General features: G+C 38.2%; 2 protein-coding genes across 2 annotated transcripts in view; one reads left to right on the top strand and one right to left on the bottom strand.

Annotated features, from left to right (window-relative positions):
• The first annotated feature begins 753 nt into the window (after window positions 1-753).
• Window positions 754-2,737, top strand: LOC112637978. Its single transcript, XM_025408803.1, has 3 exons — window positions 754-999; window positions 2,056-2,250; window positions 2,335-2,737. Exons 1-3 carry the CDS (start codon window positions 796-798, stop codon window positions 2,539-2,541), a joined length of 606 nt encoding a protein of 201 aa, XP_025264588.1. The 5' UTR covers window positions 754-795; the 3' UTR covers window positions 2,542-2,737.
• Window positions 2,738-4,781: 2,044 nt separating this feature from the next.
• The window catches only part of LOC105258246 (nephrin), a 343,203-nt gene continuing 326,360 nt past the window's right edge, over window positions 4,782-21,624 (bottom strand). Inside the window, exons 12-14 of the mRNA XM_025408809.1 lie at window positions 19,953-20,273; window positions 8,862-9,092; window positions 4,782-8,181 (exon numbers count right to left, since the gene is read on the bottom strand). Coding sequence (XP_025264594.1) covers window positions 7,841-8,181; window positions 8,862-9,092; window positions 19,953-20,273 — 893 coding nt within the window. The 3' untranslated portion in view covers window positions 4,782-7,840. The remainder of the gene's footprint in view (window positions 8,182-8,861; window positions 9,093-19,952; window positions 20,274-21,624) is intronic.

The raw sequence follows: 21,624 nt of genomic DNA on the forward strand, positions 1-21,624 counted from the left end.
GGAGTATTCACCATACATTATTCCAGGTCCTTTGTGTGCGCCTCGTGCCGTATCTGTTACGTTGTTCTCGCGCCTTTTTCATCATTTCTTTGTCACCTCCATTGGGGCTCAGACACACACACACACATATATAACTCGATAAAAAATCGACGACGAGGAGCATCCCTTGGCTGTACATTTAAGTTGTGTCAAAAACTTGACGTCAATATATGTTGTATATTTATTATAGCATATATGAATATATATTGTCACATATATAAATATATATAAGTGTGCGATGTAACGATTATATGAAGAGTGTCGATGTATTGAGCGGGTGGCGTACATCATGCAAACAAAAGCTAATCGATCTTAATAAACGTCATTCGTCTATATATCATCGCGTCGGAAATTTTCAGTACAATAGACAGTTGTCAAAATTTTGTAAATATTTTTCCTGCAGAAAAATAAAAAAATGATACTTCAAGAATCACTTAAAACGTTAAATTTTACTGTGATTTTTTGCAGCATAAATTTTTAATTTTTAACAAACATCCTAAAGTGTAATAATATTCCTTTAAGAAAGATGTGTCTACGTGGATATAAATTTTCCAAATTTATCAAACATTGAAACAAAACAAGCAAGTTTATCATTCTCAATATTTGATTACGTAAAAGGACAGAGAGATTTTGATAAATAATATTTTTTTTTTCATTTTTAACCTAGTATTACATAATTCTTCATTTACAAGGGCTTGTCGTGAAAAACGAGACAGAATTTGCAATTTGTGTTATTCATTGCGTTACGGAAACGATATGAAGAGAGGAACCAAGTGTATCGCACAGACCATTAATCTGTCCAATCCGAAAACATGCGTGAGGCCAAAAGTTCAGAAGCTCGTCGGTGCAGATGCGGATTCTCGTCCTGATTCTAATCGCACGACAGATTACTGGACCGCTAGACCAGTGGCAGTTAAAGTTTGTTCGCGAAAGGACATGCAACAAAAGTGCCCGCCAAAGGTGCACGAGACAGGATCATTAAGATTTTTAAAGATTTAATCAATTTTAAGGTCGCTTAAAAAATTATTAATGCATAAGAAGAGTATATTGCATTCGCTTGAAAAAATTAATAATGTAAGAGAAGTATATTATATTTATATAAATATTTCTTTGATAATATATCATAACGTGCTTGATTCAAACTTGAAACAAATCGAGAAATTTCGTTCTTACTTTCAATCTTAATTTTCTTATGTTTACGGATTATAGAGAATTTCGATAGGTTTAATTTATATAGGAATTAAGCTTTCACTTTATATCTCAAGTAGACAGTAAACATTTTTCATTTCCAGGAATTGAAAGAAGTCCTCTCGACAAAAATTATAGATTATAAATAATTTCAGAAGTAGACGATCTTAAAATATCAAAGTAAATATTAGATTAACTTGATAAAACTTGAGATTGAAAGTAAAAAACAATAACTCGACTCGAGAAACGAAGATATATTGGCATTAATGTCATTTTGAATCTTTCTCTCTTTTTCTCTGTCAAATTTTTAAAGGTAAAAATATTCAAATAGTAATACCTATGATTTTTTCGGCCTGTACGTATCCACATGTGCACGTATATTCCGTGCGAATTGCATCCAATTTTGAGTTAAATCATGTGGCTTGTCGAGCTTCACACGATATTGACACGCTGTGTAACGAGATGATGGTGTTCGAGCACCTGTACGGAATTGGTTAGTCGATACGTAGTTGCGTTTACCTGGAATTAGCTCGACAGTCGGTGTACACTGCTACAGCGACTATCGATGGGTCTCTAATGGAGGAGGACGGTCTCTGAGTTCTCTCCTAACTGTTAGGGACATCATCTAAGTCTTGGAACAGGGAAAGAGAGAGGTCAAGCATGACGATGTATATCGAACGAAAGACTCGACGTATTTATCTTCGCGATATTCATCGTGATATTAAATAAACGTATCGCAAGGAACACGCGATTAAAGAGGAATTGATGAATCAACGAGTATCTGTAAAATCTTGCTATGAAAGTCTCGAATTAAGTATCTTCGTGCAGTTTCGTGCAGTTCCTCCCGAGAAGCCGCTTTCGAGGGCCGAGCGTTTTTGCGGGATCGCGATGTGCCTCTTGAAAGGCTCCATCGTCGCCGGTCTTATTTATTGGACCTACACGGAAGGTCTCTGGGGCGACAGCACCGAAACGGAGGATCTGTATTACAGAATAATGAGCACGATTTTTCCTACTGATGAGTCGGTAAATAAACATCGAGTTTTTTTTTTAAACTACAGAGATCCGCTACCTCGCTTTCTCGAGTACCGAGATACTTTTTATCCGCAGGTACAGCTGCCGCATCTGGAGGGAATAAGATACTCGATGTCAGAAGCGTACAATCGTGCGCTGGTGAAATGCATGGATATTATCGTCGGTGTGCCGTTGGAGATGCATCGAAAGCTGCGAGATCTCTTATTCCCGTGTGACGTAACCGGAGGAACGGAAGAAGCGCACGCGAAGCGCATCTGCGAGGAGAACTCGGCGCAGATATGATTTCTCAAATTGTGTCAATATTTAAGATATTACATTGCCATGGGTCGTATTACGGGCATTTTTCTCGAGGAACTTCCGCGTACAAAGCTTTTGTAATCTCGAGCTTACGTGAAATTTTAAGCGAACGTGAATTATTGTGAGATCAGAAATTCCTCCAAAGTAAACGTACTCGATTCGCGCGCAGTTGCTATTAAAAATGTTTTATATGAGGTATATCGTTTTTGTTTTTTTTTTTCTTCTTATACACACGACGTAACCGGGAATATGTAACGTAAGGATTAAAATTCCGCGCGGCATCTTTTCCATTTTTTTCCCCCCGTTATGCTGAAGGGCACACAAGGGAGCTCGCGGAGCGTGCATCTCAAGCGATTTTTATGGTCCGTCTGTCTATTGCCGTAAAACCTTGAATAAAATCGGAATAAAAACCACATCTAGTGTTACGTACCTTCTTCGCTGCAATGCTTCTAATGTAAACGCGCGAATTTTTCCGCATGTATTACATACAGTATGTAAATGTATTGTAATAATCAATGTTGAGAGTCATTAAAAAATATACATGTATTGTTCAAATAAAATTCATGAAAATCAAAAATGTTAATTCTTATAAATTGAAAACGTCATTGATTGAAGCAGTGACATAAGATTTCATCGAAATGAATATTTCACTGATTTTGAATGAAAATATTCATCTTATGTCTCTAGTAGAGATTTTATTGAAAAATCAGCAAAAATATAAATTTGCTAGATGTATTTTTAAAACTCTTTTTATTTATTTTTAATTGGCATTTTTTTAATAAAAGCCTCTATTATTTCATAAAAGCCACATATCTGAATGAACATATAATTAATTCAAAAATTCGAATTTATATACATATTATACTTTTTTATATTTTTAAGATATAATAAATTCGCAAAATACAGAATTTTTGATAAAAAGTAAGAAATCTTAATATTTAATACTTCTTTACTTAAATATTTTTTTTTAAATATGTTTTATCTCATGTATTATAATAAATATGCACTTTTTAAATGTCATTTGAAACAAGCCATACTAACTGATTCTTTCACTGATTTATTATATTTATAATTGACAAAGAGACCATCAGTGATTATTCTCTATTTTTCAATGACAAAACCCTAATTTCATTTAAGAGGACAACCGACTTTTACCAACGCATATTCGTAATATCTTAAGACTTACGTGTGTCTCCTGACAGGGCACCACAGCAAGAATTTCTCAAAGCCGTCGCTCCGAGAGTTGACTTCTCACGTGCTGAGTATTCCTTTTTCGTCGAACCGGAAGGAAGTTTCGGCCTCCATTTTTCAGGCGCGTCTATCTTTTTGCGGCACGTGAGCATCGTTTGTCAAGGCGCCTATTTTACTTTATAAGCGCGCTCCTCTCGCTTTCTCTCTCCTGAGTATACAGAAGGATATCCTACATAAAGGTAGAATACATACTGTTTTCTTTTTAAAAAAAACAAGCTTTTTCTTTCTTTGGCAGAGTTTCCAGGAAATGCATTGTCCTCGAAATATCTCATTGTTTAATGTGTCAATACTGTGCATTTGCTATTTCTCGATTCTTTGTATAAATATTTTAATAAATCTGTTATACAATTAAATCTAATATTTACGTTACATGTAGACATTGAGGCATATATCCCTTTATTTACATCGAAACCGGAAAAAACATTTCATGTAAGAAAATTTCTTTCATATCAACTCAAAGTTTCTCTCCTCAGGTATTCCACTAGAAAAATGTGAAGATTATATTTAATTATACAAAAATTAACAAAATTACATCAAATTATTTACATTAAGAATTAGGAAATGCTATATTGGCACATCGTAAAACGAAAAATTTTATCAAAGAAAAAAAAGATGCTAATCTTTCGACAAGAAATACCGCTCTGTACCCAATCTACATAGGACACTTTGTATATCGATCGTTGCACGGTTACAAGTACCGCCTGGTAGCGAGTAGTACCGCGCAAAATAAACACATAGCACGAGATTCGGACAATTAAACAGTTTATTTCAGATCAAAACATGGTGTTATGTATATACATACGACTTTAGTTAAACGATATGCGGGGGAGGGGGTCTGATATGAAATCACCTGTACAGTGAACTTGAAGTTCGACGACGTCGATCGATTTACATGGACATCTGTCGCGTCATTAAGTACAGCTGATTATGTACAATCGTTAGTCGCTATTATTATTTCCTTGTGACGCGTTTGCTCTTTTCTTTTTTTTTTTTTGCACTTGATTGTGGTTGGGTTACGTCGACTCACGGTTATCTGCGGCTCCTACTTTGGCGATCTTTCTCGCACACACGCTCGCTTGAATAAGATCCTCGCACATACTTGTGTACATATGTGTGTGTATGTGTGTTAATAACCCCGATGTTCCCAGATGTTTTACAATGGCAGCATGAATGGGCAGTATAGTGCTTTGTCTTATTTCTAATCCTCGGTCTGCTTTAATATGTCATATCTCTCTTCGTCATTCATCCTGGAATTTTTCAAACAGATTCTCACAGACGTAAAAGGTATGTGTGCATCATCGAAAAACATAGGGGGAGAGAATTTAAAAGATCTCTGTAAAACGACGTTGTCGAGCGCGACAACCGTTGCGGAAATAATTTCGACGATATTTCTTCGATGAAGTGCAACGTTAATTAAACGAGATGCGCTCGACAATCATCTCGAAAACTTGAACGTTCGTCAACTTATCGTTATAAACTCTTTCGTGATAATATGTATATACAGCGATATATATTAGCTAACGAGCAATCATATCTCGTGTGTATTTGATCATCATCGTTTTTACACATCGAAAATAGACACAGGCTCGACCGATTCGATGTCGGTCGCTTTTCGTGTTCTGGCGAGATAACGTTCCATTACGCGACACTCGTTACTCACTCATCGATTTCTCACTCTATTTTTTTTTATTTATACACATTACGGAGTCTATGAGTCATTCGAGAGAACTTTTAACGAGCACAAAGTTCATGTTAGATTATTCCAGATACGCTTTTCGTGTAGATTCGTTAGTTCCGTTCTCGCGCGTGAGAAGTTTCACGACTTTCGTCGCCGTGTGTCACGTGGAAGACCAGTTTTTGCAAACATCCTTACATATAGTGAAGTTTCCTTCACACATGCCTAGAAATTCGCGGACACCGCGTATCATATGCCATTCCTCTCTCTCTCTCTCTCTCTCTCTCTCTCTCTCTCTCTCTCCCTCTCTCTCTCTCTCATTGTCGCGAATCAAACGAAATCGCGAATAACGCTTCGATAAAGAACTCGTTAAACTATGTATATATTTACACACGCGCACGCGCACACACACATACATCATCCAGAGTGAGAGTATTTCGATGAAAATGTTTGAGAGCATTCGATAATCTCACGAGAGTTATCCGACATTTTTTTACGGGATAGAGAAAACTCATATCAGCGGTAGAAAAATTTACAAATGTTCTATCACACATACACATACACATACAATTATTAATAGAGTATAACACGCGTCTGGTCTTTATTTTCTTAGAATCGTTTCGCTTTGTACATTACGCGGCTCGGCATATTTGCATTCACCCCCTCCCCTAGATAGGAGGAGAAAGGGAGCTGTCTTGTCCGTCTGTTAATTTAATCATTTACTCGTCGAATTATACACACAGGTGGACAGACAATCGATGCATAAGGATGTTTAATATTGCTGCGTGTCTTGTCGATGATTCGTGAGTATTTTTCTGAGAAGGGTGAAGATTGTTTGAAATTTCACGGTATAGAGTTATTCGCGCGAATGTGCTCGATATCGCGCGCGAAAAAGTTGTGTGCCCAAAAATATCGAATTCGGAATTTAAACGGGATATGTCGATGTTCGCGGTGTCTCTCCGCATTTTCCCGATCCCTCCCTCCCCGCCCTCTTGCTTTTTTTATCGTGATATCGGAACCGATCATTCAACCTTAAAACTGTATTTCACGCCTTCAAACTACACCCAGGCCAGAGTGGCATCGGGCACATTTTCCTTCTTCCCTTCATTCCGCCCTTCTCTCCTCATCTGATTTCTTCTCCCGCTCTTCACTCTCCCTCCCTTCCGGTATATTTTCACGCGGTTCCTCCATTCATCTTCATTCGAGCCATCGGAAAAGAGGTTCGTTCGAGAGCCTTTTATCTTTTCTTGTATTTCACGGCCTGATGTTTCCGAACCAACGTCTCGTTGCTAGAATTTGGATTTATTTAGGGATGCAGCGTGAGATGCTAACAAGTAGGGAGATAGCGAAAAAGCAAAAGATAATAATAGACAAGAGATTAATAGTATTTCGAGGAAGAAAGTCACCTCTGAAACTGAAAAATAAAAATAAATTAATTAAAAATAAAAAAAGAATAATTAATTACTTATTTGCTGGAAAAAAATTCTACAAATTAGATAAAATTAGGACGAAGAGGAGAGGTTTCGACGTTTGTGCAACAAAAATCTTATCTGCGGAAAAGTGGCAAGTTGTTTCTCGGAAACGTATTTATTTAATCTGCTAATTCTATTTCGAGATAGCTCTCTCGCCAAAAAATTCGGTTCTCCTTTCATTCGATTCGGCTATTTCTCTAATGTTACAACAAAGAGAAGCGAAACTCCGTTGAAGAAATATTCGACAAGATACCGTCGAAGATCATTTGATTTGAAAGAAAAAGAGGAGCAAAGACGGTTAAGTCAACGACCGAGAGAACAGAATGTTACAACTTGGCGACGATACCTTCCTCCGAGGCGAAGAGAAGAGAGGAAAGGGGGGAAGGAGGAAGTTTGAAAAGTTTTCAGTTGACTTCTCCGCATACTTTCGCCCCGTGGAAGGAAAACTAACGATCGTCGCGGCCGTGTTTCAAAAACAATCGGTGACGTACGGTGTCTCTAATCTCGCGAGCCATTTCCGCGAGAACTCGGACCAGCTCGCGTGGAATCAATCGTTCGCGAGACACATAATGCGATCCGCGACACGTAACCCCGACCTGCTATTGATCGCTCGAACCTTGTCTCCACCGAGTTTCCCCGAGTTGATCGTGCCGTATCGTAAACACACGTTAATGCTAACAGACAGTCTGTCACGAAAACGGACAATGTAAATGTCTCCTCGACAGGACCTTCTCTCTCTGTTAAAATTGCTCTTGGATATGTTGACGAGTGTTTTTTGAGTTCCTCGAGCTCGTCTTTCGCCAGGGTCTCGTACGACGCGATAGTTACATCTTCTCGATTGCTACCAGGGTAACGATACCACGTCACCTGCGGTCGAGCCTCGCTTCTAGACGCAGCTCTCCGGCAGTCTGTTGGCCATCAGTCTTCGCTTGATTGCCTCGCCGTCGAGACACTCGCCGGCCACGATAACGCCTTGACCGCCACCCACAACGACACCCTGGGCACCGCCGATGACGACGCCCTGGCCGGCGCCCACCATCACCCCCGTCACCGGCATCCCCGGCAGATTCGATATTGTGCTCCTCGACGGTAACCTCAGCTCCGTCGGCCTCCCCGTGAACTTGTGGCAGAGCTCGTCTATGCTTGGCGTAGGTCCAGGCGTGACCCAGTGTCCCGGGGGATAACCGCCCGGGTAACTCGGCGGGCTGACTTCCACGAGGTTACCCTCTGGAACACCGAAGCAGACGGGGATCTTTGTCGGAAGCTGTCGAATATGAGAATAAATGTGAAAGTAAAGAGCACTGGTCTCTTGGTTTTCCTTATTTTTCCTCGTTATTTTAAATCTCGCGACAAGAATAGAACTGCTGCAACCTCGATGTTTTCTTTATGATAGCCGTGTTTGAGGAACGAAACGTGATCAATTCCTTTACCGCTGTTATTTTAAGGCTCGCTATATGATGATATATTTCGCGACAGATTTCTACTAATAATTTTATGTGATATATAACAGCTTTGAAAAAGTTAAATACACACATGCATTGGGATATGCAACACGTAAACGTAAATCGAATTATATCTTGATTTCATAAATTATTTAACAAAACAAGTTTTAGATGTAAAAACAGAATACGCGAATTTTCATTTTCCCCATCTCGAGATAATTGCAGCCAGTATAATAACTTTCAGTAAAGTTTTCAGTTATCTCATTTTTAAAAATATTTAAAAAATATATAATAATTAAATAATATTATTTAATATATAATATTAAATAATAATATTTAAAAAAATCACGCACGTGACTCTTTTTTCCTCTTCCTCTTTCTCTATCAACTATAGGATGTCGGAAACGATTGTAATCGGATTCGCGCGCGGGCTGTTTCAGTCCGCGATATCGATGGGAGTCTTACCGAACTTGTTCGGGATCACATCGGGATCAGTCTCCACGGTCTGCTGGGAATTCTGCATGGGATATTGTTGAGGTGGTAACTCGCTGAGTTCCGCCGGTTTCTCGTGCCGCGGCTTTGCCACGCGCTCCCGACGTACTCTGACCACCACAATCAGGATGATGAGAACCAGAGTCACCAGAGCGCCGACCACTACGCCTATCAGCGGTGAAAATTCGATGCCGGCGTCCTGACCTGTAACAATCGAATAAAACGATGTTTATTCTTCTGTTCTTAATGTGAAAATTTAATAAAAGTTCGCTCACTGGTCGATTATTCAGTCAAGCAAAAATAGCGAAAAAAGCAATTAAATACTTGCGGCCTATAAATTTATTAGAAAACAATTTATTAAAAATAAATTTAGACTTAAAATATGATACATATTCGTTTATATTGTTGCGCCTGATCAAATGAATAAAAGAAACTTTCTATAAATTTTCAAGTATTTAATTTGTGCATTGATTACTCTTCGCAATTTAAAAACAAATGTTGCCAAGAGAGATCAATCTATCAATAATTGTGATAAATTATGCTCGCCGTTTTTGCTTTTTTTTCATCTTGTACACTTACAAATCGACGTTTTCCTGAATATTTTTTGCTACGTCTTTAATTAAATCAATATAGGAGGATTGTGTTAAAAGAAAGAATTGTATAATGGAATAGGTAATTCTGTGAGGAAGCGACAAGAAATACAAAATTAATGTGGATATTTCTTTGAGGCGCAGGATTAACCACACTGTGTCATGGTAAAAAGAAAACGACTGTTGCATCATCTACTCTCCTATGCTACTTATGAAACGCTTCATTTTTTTCTTGTTTCTTCTCCTCTCTTTCTCTGCAAGGTAGCTTTGTTACATGCGTAAACAAACCCCGACCGGCGCCGTAGAGAAAACATTTTATATTCCTCAACGTCGGGATTACATCTGGCATGCCGGTATTTTTTGCGGCGCTGTCACGTACACACGGTTTTACCCGCATTTTGTATTTTCGAATCGCCTGTGGAATCTCAAGTAGAAATGGCAATCGCATAAAAAAAGTATTCGGCCACGAAATGTGATCAATAAGAAATATTTTATCTGCATGCGCGAGTACAATCGTATCAAATTTATTCATACATCGCAAACACACATATATATTAAAACGAATAATTATTTAATTTTCCAAAATACGCCAAAATATGATTTTTGGACTGCTCTTTATCAATTTCTTTTGGAAAAATATGCCTCTCAGATTTGGAGCAATACAAACTATAAATGTATTTTCTTAAATGTAATCATTAAATGTAATTAAATGTAATCAAATGTATTGTCATTAGAAAGCAGTGAATAGTGATTGACGGTATCAGTTATCAGAATATTGCAATCAGTGAAATTTTATTGAAAAAAAATTTCAATTAGTGGTAATGACTATTTCAATCAGCGATTTTGTTTAATCTTATATATTATATATTATATAAGATAATATATAATACGATAATAATAATATGTAAGATATAAGATAAATTTGTAACATACATTTTGTTAAAGAAATGTTTGAGTTTGATCAAAAGTCTTTGTTTTGTGGATTTATCATATTTTTAAATAAAAAAATATGACAAACTTAATACTATACGTGTTTCATTCCAGATATGTATCCGTAAAGGCTTTTCCCAAAAAATGGCAATTTAAAATAGAAAAAATTTTAAAAGTTAAACATCTTACAAATACATATGATTATTGCGAATTCTTCAATGAAATCTTATTGTCATAATCAGACGGACGAGTAAAAGTATATATTAATATCTTCGTTAAACAACAGAAATACTCGCTCTGATGAAATTTTGTGCCAGCATTTTTCACTAGTTTAAGTTTAAAAGAGTATCTCTGTCAAATGAAAGCGAGCAATATTTTTTTTTTTTAGAAATTTTGCATAAACCGCGACGAGAGATTTTGTTGCGGAGGGTACGATTTTCTCAGCGAAGAATCGGCGAACGATACGGGAAATCTTGCAGCATTATTTTTTCCCCTTTCTTAGCACCTCCACCTCGCGATATACCACCGTTCGCGCGCACGTGATAGCGTCCCGCCGCTTGATAGCGTGGCCGGTGGAGCGTGGGATCGCGCCTGCTGTTTTTGTCGGATAATTAACAAAACTGCTCCTCCTCTCGCGCCTCGTGAGTTGCAAACCGGCGCGATCAGGTGCGCCGGTCGGCATAAAGCGGACTGCGAAAAGCGAGAGACTTTAATTCTTAAATTCTCTCGTCCAGGAGAGGGAAGAGAGAGAGAGAGAGAGGCGCCAACTTATTTATGTCGATTAAACTGGCCCAGGTCAGAGTTTTTGCTTGCACGCTCATAACGTGACTCACGTAGGTTGTTTTAATTGGGTTGTTTTTTTACCGATATTAGAAAATATTTGCTCGATTTAGAAATTCGACTATCAGATATTTATTCAGTTATTATCAGTTATTCTTTTAACAATTAATTATTGCGTGGAAAAAACTATACGAAATATTGTTGTCGCGCATTTTTTTCGGAGCAAAAAAAAGATCGTAAAACATAGTAGTGGTGCTCCGAATAATATAGAAATATGTTGTTACTCGAGAAAAAGAAATAAAGCTGATATATCAAGGGACAAATTAGTCGTTTGTAAGCTCGCATATCTAATACAGGTAAACGCATTAAGACGCACGTGGGTGTGTATTATACATGTGACATATGTTGTTGATATGTGGTAATACCCCGGTAAAATCCCGGGTTTAATCAACCAGCAGCTCAGATATTCAGCGCCATGACCGACTCCCATAACCCAGGGAAGGCTCACGCGCTCAGGTGTTATTCCGAAGACCACAAGTGTCAGACCGGGTAAATGAGCTTTCTGAGCTGTGGAGGAAAAAACAATGTTTTTCCGTAGCACGAAGTCTTAACACATTCTGAAGCGGTGATCTTAAGATCTCGTCGCTTAACGAGACACGCGTGCGCTCGAGCTCGAGCAGAGATTATTCCGGAAATGCACAGGGATTTACGAAAAATGCCGGGTAATTGCGCCAGGAATATAAGCCGGGGAACTGAAGTTTCCTCTCAAGAATCTTCTCAGCGCGCACTCGACATTTAAATTCACGCAAAATAAACTCGCACTCGTTACGTCATTAACGTTCGGTCTAAACTTTTTTTTTTTTCATTTATATTTTGCATTGAAATACTTTTCGCAAAAATGGACGTAGCGTGTTTGTCACAAATTTATAAACTTTTAGACCCGTCTTTTGCCTGCGTCGCTCAAGACATGTATTCACGCGACCGTATAAGAGCATGTGCACAGCTACACTGTAAATGAGTTCCGTGTATACTGAGAATAACGAGTCACAAGACAAGAAAAGGAAGACGAATAAACGTAAAATTTCAGCTGTTGCAAAATTTTCTCTCTCTCTCTCTCTCTGTTACATAATCGCTCTATTTGTGAAAACTTTATCTAGTACATAATTGATACAGATTAATGAATATACATGAATAATATTATGCCAGTAACATTTTTCATGTAATTGCTCGCGCGTTTTCGTCCGGAATGTAAAGGAAGATTTATGAAAGTCATCATAGTAACGCGTACAGTGAGCATGTCACGCGTGAGTACACATAAGTGGCACACGGAGTCCTATTGTAACGAACTTAAGAAACTCTCGTAAATTCATCCAGCTCCGCGAATGAACTACAATAAAGCTTTTGACAATTTAGCGGGGAAAGATTTATGATAGCCTCGCGCTCGTATGCGATGGTTTAAGTTTTTAAATATTTCATTCATTTTTTATTTTTCTTCATTTTTGTAAATTTTAAAAACGAACTCGCCGCTTTGCGTCATTATATAAGTCAAGTTCTTATCCAGTATGTAGCTAGGTTCTTATATCTTGTTACACGTTTTCACCGCACTCGGGTAACTTTATTCGACGTTTCACGTTTGCCTCATTCCTTGCGATGTTTTTTCGGTAATACTTTCGAGATCGACAGATAATTTTTCAATTTATTATCGCTCTTACACGCGGAATGCGCTCGTGCGTTCGACGGAGAATTGGTACATTTAGCGATCGTATACAACCCTAAGCCTCCGATACTGTCTCGTAAAAGTTGCAATGGAAGTTTAATCGAGTTCTACGCGGAGAAACGTCTGGTGCCAGGGTAGTAAAGATAAACCGGTCCTTATATCGTCGATCCTTGCGAGAAAGGACTAACGGGATTCACGAAGAGGAAAAGAGGTGGAGAAAGAGAGAGAGAGAGAGAAAGAGATCGCATATCCCAACGGATTCCCGAATCCTAAGTTCATCGAAGTTTAGATCACTAATCGGACTTGCAGTAGGGTCAGGGATGGAATCTAACCGCTTGGATTATTTGGGAAAAATATCCCTCGCTGTGGATTTCATCGTTGAAAAAAATTCCGGATTGTCCGAAACTTTTTCTATCTGTCAGGAACATCGGAAACTTTGCTTGTACCTTGATCGATTGTTATTTCTGTCGATTATTTCTGCGGGCTCTTTAAGATTGTAGAAAGAATCGATAAATCTATTAACGGAATATTTTCGGAGTCGATTCACTTCATTAGCTATAGCGGCGCGGATAATTCAATTGACTCATAATTAATTTCAATTTATGTATTAGAAATCAGAATAAAATAGCAATTCTCTTCAGAAAACAAATGATTAAATTATAAACTTTTAATGTATCGAGTAAAGTATTGTCTAGCTATTTCAAATATATATCCCGAAAAAGAGGTACGTCAATTAGCAATGTTTTATCTCAACAAAAAAATCACGACGTGTTATTATTTAATATAAGCGATCCGGGGTTTCATTAATTTTGATTAACGGAGGAAAATTTTATCCGATAAATTTATAGCGTAAAAGAGAGTTCGGGAGGATAAATCATCACCGGAGAGAGAAGATATTCGGCGGAGAGTTAAGGAAGATCCCCTTTAAAAGGGGAGGGAATTACATCGCCGTAACATTGGCGTCCGCGTTAGAGGTAAGACGAAGCCTCGGAGGTCATGTGGCCGGTTAAGTCACCAAGAAGCCAGGCTTAGCCGGCGCCCAAATCCAAGTTCGGTTCACCTGGATTAATTCTAACATAGGGTCGAACTCCGGATCGTTGTTCCGTCGTCCTTTCCTCTCCCCTTCGGTCGGCTAAAGCGACTTAGAGTCCCCTGCTTTCAATTAATGAAAGCGTTCACGCGGCGCACCTTCGTCGCTCCGTCACCATGGATCATCCCACGCGAATATCATTCCCGTTAACCTTACGGCGCATTCTGGGAAACTTCTGATATAAATCGCCGAATATATCCCAGTTACCGGACCAACGGCATAATTATTTCACGGCACTAATCGAATTATTCTCTATTTTCGAATTAATTTGATTTTGATAGTTTCGAAAAATACAATTTTATTCTAAATATATTTCTTTTTTTTCTCTTCTCTTTTTTTATAAAAAAAATATATGCCATATATTTTGCTTAAAAAAGAATTTCTTTATATGATAATATTCAGAGTCCATTTTGCTAATTGAGCATCGCAGAATGATAAACTTCTAGACGTCAAATACGGAAATATGGAGGCAAATCGATCCGATTAGTGTTAATCACTTAAGAAGATCGATGCTAAGTCAACAGTGCTAGTCGAGCATCGGGAAGCCTTTGTTCCAGATCATCCGTCATCATTGTCCGTCATTATTGTACTCGTCAAAGCTAATGAAGGATGATCGAGATACGGCCGATAGATCGATTCGTCTTTGATGCAATTAGTCGATATCATACGAGACGAATGCGTTATATTCCCGGAATGCTAGGCGATGTTAGAAAGCGAGGAATGCAAATTTCTCGAAAGCCAAAGAGCAAACAAACGGATGTGTTTAAAAGAAACAATTTTTAAATAATATTATATCGCGCGTTTGATATCGCGAGTGTTGGCATTTTTAGATATTTTTTTCTGCGGGAAAAAAATTTTATATCACAATTATGGAGAGTGACTCTCCTGTTAAACATAAATTAAGAAGTCATACACGCAGCTTCATATTATATCCTCTTAATTGCAATCGACTGGAACAATTTAGAGAGAGATTATCGTTCGATCGATCCTTCCTTTCGCATTTGCGTGCAATACGGTGCGCGCCTGTATACATACATCATGCGCGTGTATACACGCGTACGATGGCACGCTCGATGGTGCGTGTCGGGGTGAAATCGGACAGCAATTACCACTCCGCAATCCCACGATGCGAAGTGAATTGGCTCTCTCGGGCCTGCTTGCATAGTCGGGCCGAAAGGACCGAGTCCTGCGGCGACCTCGAGCATCTTGAATCGAGTAATAAACGTTCCGACAAGGAGCGAGGAAAGGGAGGTTGCGATCCGGATCGTCCCTTCGGAAGCGACCCTTCGGAAGATTTCGGTAAGTTCTAATCTCAATTGTTGTAGGAAACGTCGCGCGGCGCGATGGAACCCTTTATCTGATACGAATGCGTTATCTTCCTCGAGACTTGCCCTTAGATCGCCGCTTTAATTCGACGAGCGCCGCGGGCTCGACCGAATTATCCCAGCGACCTTGCCTCGGGATCAATCCGCTGTAAGACGCACAGCCCGCATTTACACTCGCAGCTATCCGGATTAATTGACAAGCTTCAGATAGATGTAATAGGAGGGAAATTGAGTTGTTTAAAATTTTTTAATCATTTTTATAGATAAAATAAAACGACAGAATAATAAAATATTCATTCCGTACATACTTTGAAATAAATGAAATAAAAAGTAATTATACATAGAGGAAATAATTATAAAAAAATTAATGCTATGTATAATTCTGACAATAAAAGCTAATAAATACAGATAAAATTTATTATAAAAGAGAATGTTATTAATTTATATAAAAGTATAAAATATTGTAATGAAACAAAATATTTAAAATATTTTATATTTTCCAGTTATATTTAATTTATTATAGATTTACATTACTATATTTTTAATCACTTTGAAAATTGGAAGCGCGATTAATTATACTCATACACATAAATTAATAACATTCTCATTCATAACAAATTTTATCTTTATTTATTAGCTTTTGTTTTCGGAATTATACATAGCATTAATTTTTATATAATTATTTTATCTATATATAAAATATTTTAAATATAAAATCATTTGTAAAAAATTTCTAATTTGAAATTGTAAAAAGTTCAAAGTGTTTTATTTTTTTCAAGAGATTTAAAATATTCAGTGATTTTTGCTACATTGTAAGTAGAACTTTTAATTTGTGTAAATTTCGTTTCTCTCAAATAGAACTGTATTTTTTTCAAAAAGTTGTAATTTGGAACTGATTATTTACTACATAATTATTAGATTCAATTTTAAAATTTATACACATGAAAAGAAAAAAATAAACACTGCCACACAATTTTACTATAAATTAAATATAATTATGAAAAATATTGTAAAATATATCAATTTTAAAAATTGTCTTTAATAAAAAAAAAGTTCAATGCAATACCCTGAAATTATAATATTTAATGATTACTTCTATGTGGATATTTTCTGATATTGTTCCATTTAAACTCTCTCTCTCTCTCTCTCTCTCTCTCTCTCTCTCTCTCTCTCTCTCTCTCTCTCTCTAAATTTTATTTTTCTATTATATGTATTTTTGTAAACAAGAGCTGGTTGAAAAACTTATATACTGCATTTTACTATTCAATTTTAAGATTTATATACGCGCACAAAGTAAGAAGGAAATAAGCATCGCACGAGTGACTAGCAATCCCTCAAACAATCTCCTTTCCGTCAAGTACAATCTGTTTAAAATCTGCACAAGTTTTCAAGCGACTAGATATCTCGTAAACATTTCTTCATCTAAAATTGATAGTATACAATAAATAACTGTAAAATCAAGAAAATTTCGACAATCACATTTATTATTTATTATTTCCGAATTCTGTGCATATCTTGCATATGCCATTGGCATTTGCTGTTATAATGTATCCCGAAAAATATTGAAAAATGTTTCAACAATGGTAGAGCTGCCGATTCGAGTATAAATTTAAATGTAGAACAAATTTATTTCAAAGACGATTAAGTTTAATAACCGATGGAGTTCATTTTTAAAACTGATTTCGAAACTTTTTGATTACACTTAAATCGGAGTTTTCAAAAGTCCTGGATTTCTGATTTCACATTTTTTGATATCAGAAATTAAAGTCGCCCCCCGAAACCGACGGGGACTTTTCATCAGTGATTTATCATCCGATGCTTCGCGACGATAAAGGGATAATGTTGATGAAACGAACGAGCGGACCCAAAGGAACGGGAATGGACAGTGTGGCGCTAATTATTCTTTCTCTCTGAACCGTGAAAAAAGACGTCCGTCAGACAAGGTTATATGCGATAATAAAAAACGGAAATGGAAAGGAAAAGCGCGCACGTGGAAAGACGTGGGAGCTTCGTGGGCGACGTCTGACGAGGTCGTGGAAATGCGAGACCGGATAGGAATATGAAAGGGCGAAATATGGGGAAGAAGCCGCTCTTGATGGGAGAAGAGAGGCGGCAGAGAGGGAAGGGGATGGAGGCTGAGAAAAATGACGACGGGGGTAAACACAGAGCTAAGTGAAGTTAACGATCGGGCAAGAAGAGCGGCAAAAATGACCTCAGGAAAATTACCGCACGCGCTACGGCTTAATGTCCAAAAAGATGAGAATCGAGGGGAGAGGAAGTAGGGAGGGCGGGACACGGGAAGAGGAAGATGATGAGAACAAGAGGGACGGAGAGAAGGGAGAAAAGGAAGTCGGAGTACAGGGTCGAGAACTGAGAGAGATATTCGCAAGAACGGAGAGAAAAGAAAGCTGCAGCTGCTTAATGACCACCCTGTACATTCGTATCTCTCTTAGATAGGCTTCTCCCTTGCTCTTCCCCTCCGCCCTTTGCGCAGTTCCGCTTTACTTTCTTTCTCCCTCTCTTTCTTGCTTACCAAGTCCTTCGCAGTCCTGGCGCTGGGTGCCGCTGGGACCATTATCTGTAATTGCTTTCCTTAATTCGATGTTCGTTGCCTATACGGTGGAACAAAAAATTTCGTCTAGAAATGGGTTAAGCGCGCCTTGACGTGTAGAATCGCACGAAAGATCTAAATTCGTCATGTTCGTCGTGATGAAAACCAGTCGATTCTTAAATTTATCTACATGTCAGTAAGATAACTTCATCGTTTTTTGGAAATTAATAATCGCAGCTTCTTTTTTCTGGCTCATAAAGCAATAACGAAGAAGACGTAAGCTTCTCGGAAAAATAGTTGTTTCTTCACGAGAGACAGATTCCGGAAATAAATCGATCAGAGATCTCCTTCGTTTCTCATTCGGATCCGCAATTTGTTTTTGAGCTGGTGACAAGGGAGCTGGTGGAGGAAAAAGAGGGAAGAGTTAAAAGTCACGCGAAACACGCGGACGCCGCGTCGCATCGAGCGGCAAATTGATCGACGCTGCGACGACCGTAAATCACTTTACTGACAATTGATTCGCCTGGTACTCGTTTTACCTCGGACCGCGGTAATGTTTACGGGGACGCACGTGCATGTAACACTGTTGCGTGCGTGTCGGCCGGCGAATAGGTTCATTTGCCCGCGTTACAATGATACGCAACGTGACGCGGTCGTAACGTTTTGCCAGGCGTTCTCATTGCGTTAGCTCGTATATTCCTTGCGTGTCGGAGGAGGAGAGGGAACAATTGCCTCTATCTTTACAGTCATATTTTTATCGAGGAGAATTTAGTTTCAATTGATTTTCTTTAGATTTCGAGAAATCTACCATCAAAAAAATAATGCACCGAAATTTTTTTATTTCGAAGAGTTATGCGTATTCTATATAAAATCTATATATGTGTCTCAAAGTAGATAGAAAAATTGCATTTATCCGAAAATGCTTTATCATATTATATTAAAGCAAAGAAAAGCTCAATTTTTCCATTTCAAAATATCGCGTTTCACATATTCTCGTAAATTTCAATGATCGAATCTAATATTCAAAGAATTTTATATCTACAAGGCTTTAATTCAAAAAATGCTAAATATTCTCAATGATTTTTTTAACTCTTATATGACACACTTTTAATTTTCCACAGATAAAAAATGTGCTATGATAAAAAAATATAGCTGAAACAAACGAATAATTAATCGCTGATTTCTATTATTATGCATCAACAGCGAGTCCACTATTGTCTTCACGTTATATATTTTTATTATAATGTTCTAAAATTAAACTTTTTTTTCAGATCCCTGTTTATATAATGTCCGTTAATAATAAAAAATATATTATTTTATACACTGAATATATCGAATAATATATAGAAAATTAATATTTACTTTGCGACATTGGTATCGCACAGTCGATTAAATTATATTCTGCAGTTTAAGATAAAAATACTCCATATTCTTTAGTTAATTTCCGAAAGACTTTCGTCTGATAAGTAACACGACGTATATACGAACGTTTAATGGGGTGCGGTACGTTCGTAACGTTGTCTCGAGAGTAGTGATCCGTCTTGCTTACCACCCCGTGTCGTTGACACCACCCACTTCGGGAACCAGATCCACTATCCGATTCATCCCCGAAAGATCCACCCACAGGTAGTGACCTTGTCCGTGTATTCGACCAGCATCTTTCGCTAATCTCCGGACAATCGCGGATCTCCGTTAAATTGAGCAGGGTTGATTCCTTTCTCAACGAGATATACTTCTCGCGATTCGATCTCATGTCGACTTGTAAGTGACAGACAATTTTTCATTCTCCATCGAGATAGCTCAATTCGCGTCCATGCATCAATGTTTTTAAAAGTATTCTCGCGTAAAATAAATAATAACGTAACGAAAATACCATAAAAAAATTGCGGTCGTGTATTTTGCGGTTTTAATACCGCGTTGATCTCGATAAACAAAATATCGCGATATAAATGTCGCGATTTTTCGCTCCGAAGCGATAAATCTATCGTTTGATGTAGTAAAAACATTAAAACGTGTCTTTCGTTTTATTTCTAAAATTTAAATATAAAAATTAAACTCATAAAATTTAAAATTGTACTTACCGGTGCGTTTCTCGGCATCTCGATAAGTGACTTCGCTGAGGGTGACGGGTTGACTTCGGCCCTTGGCGTTGACTGCGTAGACCGCTACGTGAACTCCGGCTTCGACCGAGGCCTCCAGCCCGGCCAGGGCGAAGATCGGTTCGTCCGGGTTAGAGACGTTGTAGAGAGGTTGGCTGCTAGTGAGGAAGTCGACGTCACCGTGATAGACCTCCAGGACGAATTTCTGCGGGAGCCCGCCGTCATATCCCGGGACGCACTTCACTTCCACGCTGGTATAGGTCTGATTCGCCAGGGTGCAATTGCGCACCGGAAACGGTTTTCCTGAAAGAAAAGCAGGTCATTTATAAAGCAGAGAAATCGTAAATTATGCGACTTATGGCCGAACAATCTCTTCAATTCAAAGATAGAACTTGGATGTGGGTGGAAAGAGGCTGCGAGAGATTTTCTCCCCTCTCTTTTTCTCACTAAATCTCTTTTAACGATATGACCATTTTCCTCTCGCGTGACATTCCTGGATTTTTTGCACGCGTTTCCGAAAGAACGACTCCACAGGTTTAGCTCGGGAGGGCGAGACCACCGTCCGTCGTTCTCTCGGAAATCAAGCCTGGTATGCGAGTGAAAAATTCTCGCGTGTCTAGGAACAGCAAGAGATTTAGTGTACCAGGATAGTAATGGACGTAGAGATATTTCATTCTCTTTTTCCTCTCACCCTCCCTTCTCTGTCGCGTTATCGCGATGCGACCCGAGTCCCTCCCAAACTCTTCGCCATCGGAATCTTGCCTTCGTCAAAAGCGCTTTTTCGAAATCAATTTTTGCGCCTTGTTGGAATCACAGGAGCTCGATATCTTATCATTTTCGATGATCGATCGATTTGGATGCGTGTTCCCGTCTTTTGCGTTTCGATTCTGCGCGGAATCCTCTTATCGCTGTCTTTCGATATTCCTCGTTTCATTCGCTGAGACGCTCGGGATTTCATTTCTTTCACGTTAATCACAAAGTCGTCGTTGTCATCGTGCTTTTCATTATATTATAACTCACGGATCTACAGGACGTATATTGAATCTCGACAATGCTTCGTTTGTACTTTATATGCGCTTGCTCTCTCTCCTCCGTTCGTCCCTTTTGCCCTTTTGTCTCTTAAGTATCTTTATACGTAGCTCGGACTTCATTTTCCGCGAGAAAACAGTTGTATCTCGCGCTTTTGCACTAGTAAAGGACCCCCCGCTGAGATAAAGGCAAATTCAAATTAGTTTTGTAAGCAAAGAAGATAGCTAAGTTCGTCAAATTGGATGACTCGCGAAACGACATATTTCTCTTGTATATGATATTTCTCTCTTCACGTTCATCTAAAAATCAGCTCCAACCAAAACATGTGGTAATGTAAGCAAAACTAGACAGGCCACAAAATTTTGCGTTTAATTCAGAAGAGGAAGTGAGTTATGATAAATTGGATCTCTGGAAAAGCAATGCTCTCTCTGGAAAAAGCAATGCTTTCTTAAGCCATAGAGTCATATGTTTTATCTATCCTTGATATTATGAATATTTTCTTTAAATTTGCGAATTATTTTTCAAGATATATTGGTCTTTTCTTTTACTCGTCACGAATTTTTTTCGGGCGAAATATCTTCGCACATTCGTTCGGATCGCGATACGTCGCGGAACACCAATTATA

This window comes from Camponotus floridanus, unplaced genomic scaffold (genome assembly GCF_003227725.1).
Source record: "Camponotus floridanus strain SB8 unplaced genomic scaffold, Cflo_v7.5 scaffold23, whole genome shotgun sequence".
NCBI classification, from domain to species: domain Eukaryota; kingdom Metazoa; phylum Arthropoda; class Insecta; order Hymenoptera; family Formicidae; genus Camponotus; species Camponotus floridanus.

What these genes read in the sequence shown, in the direction of transcription:
- LOC112637978 (XM_025408803.1), top strand. Translation starts at nt 796, where the DNA reads ATGAAGAGAGGAACCAAGTGTATCGCACAGACCATTAATCTGTCCAAT. An exon ending in AACAAAAGTGCCCGCCAAAG is followed by an intron (nt 1,000 to 2,055) that starts GTGCACGAGACA and finishes ATCTTCGTGCAG; the next exon opens with TTTCGTGCAGTTCCTCCCGA. An exon ending in TTTTTCCTACTGATGAGTCG is followed by an intron (nt 2,251 to 2,334) that starts GTAAATAAACAT and finishes TTTTATCCGCAG; the next exon opens with GTACAGCTGCCGCATCTGGA.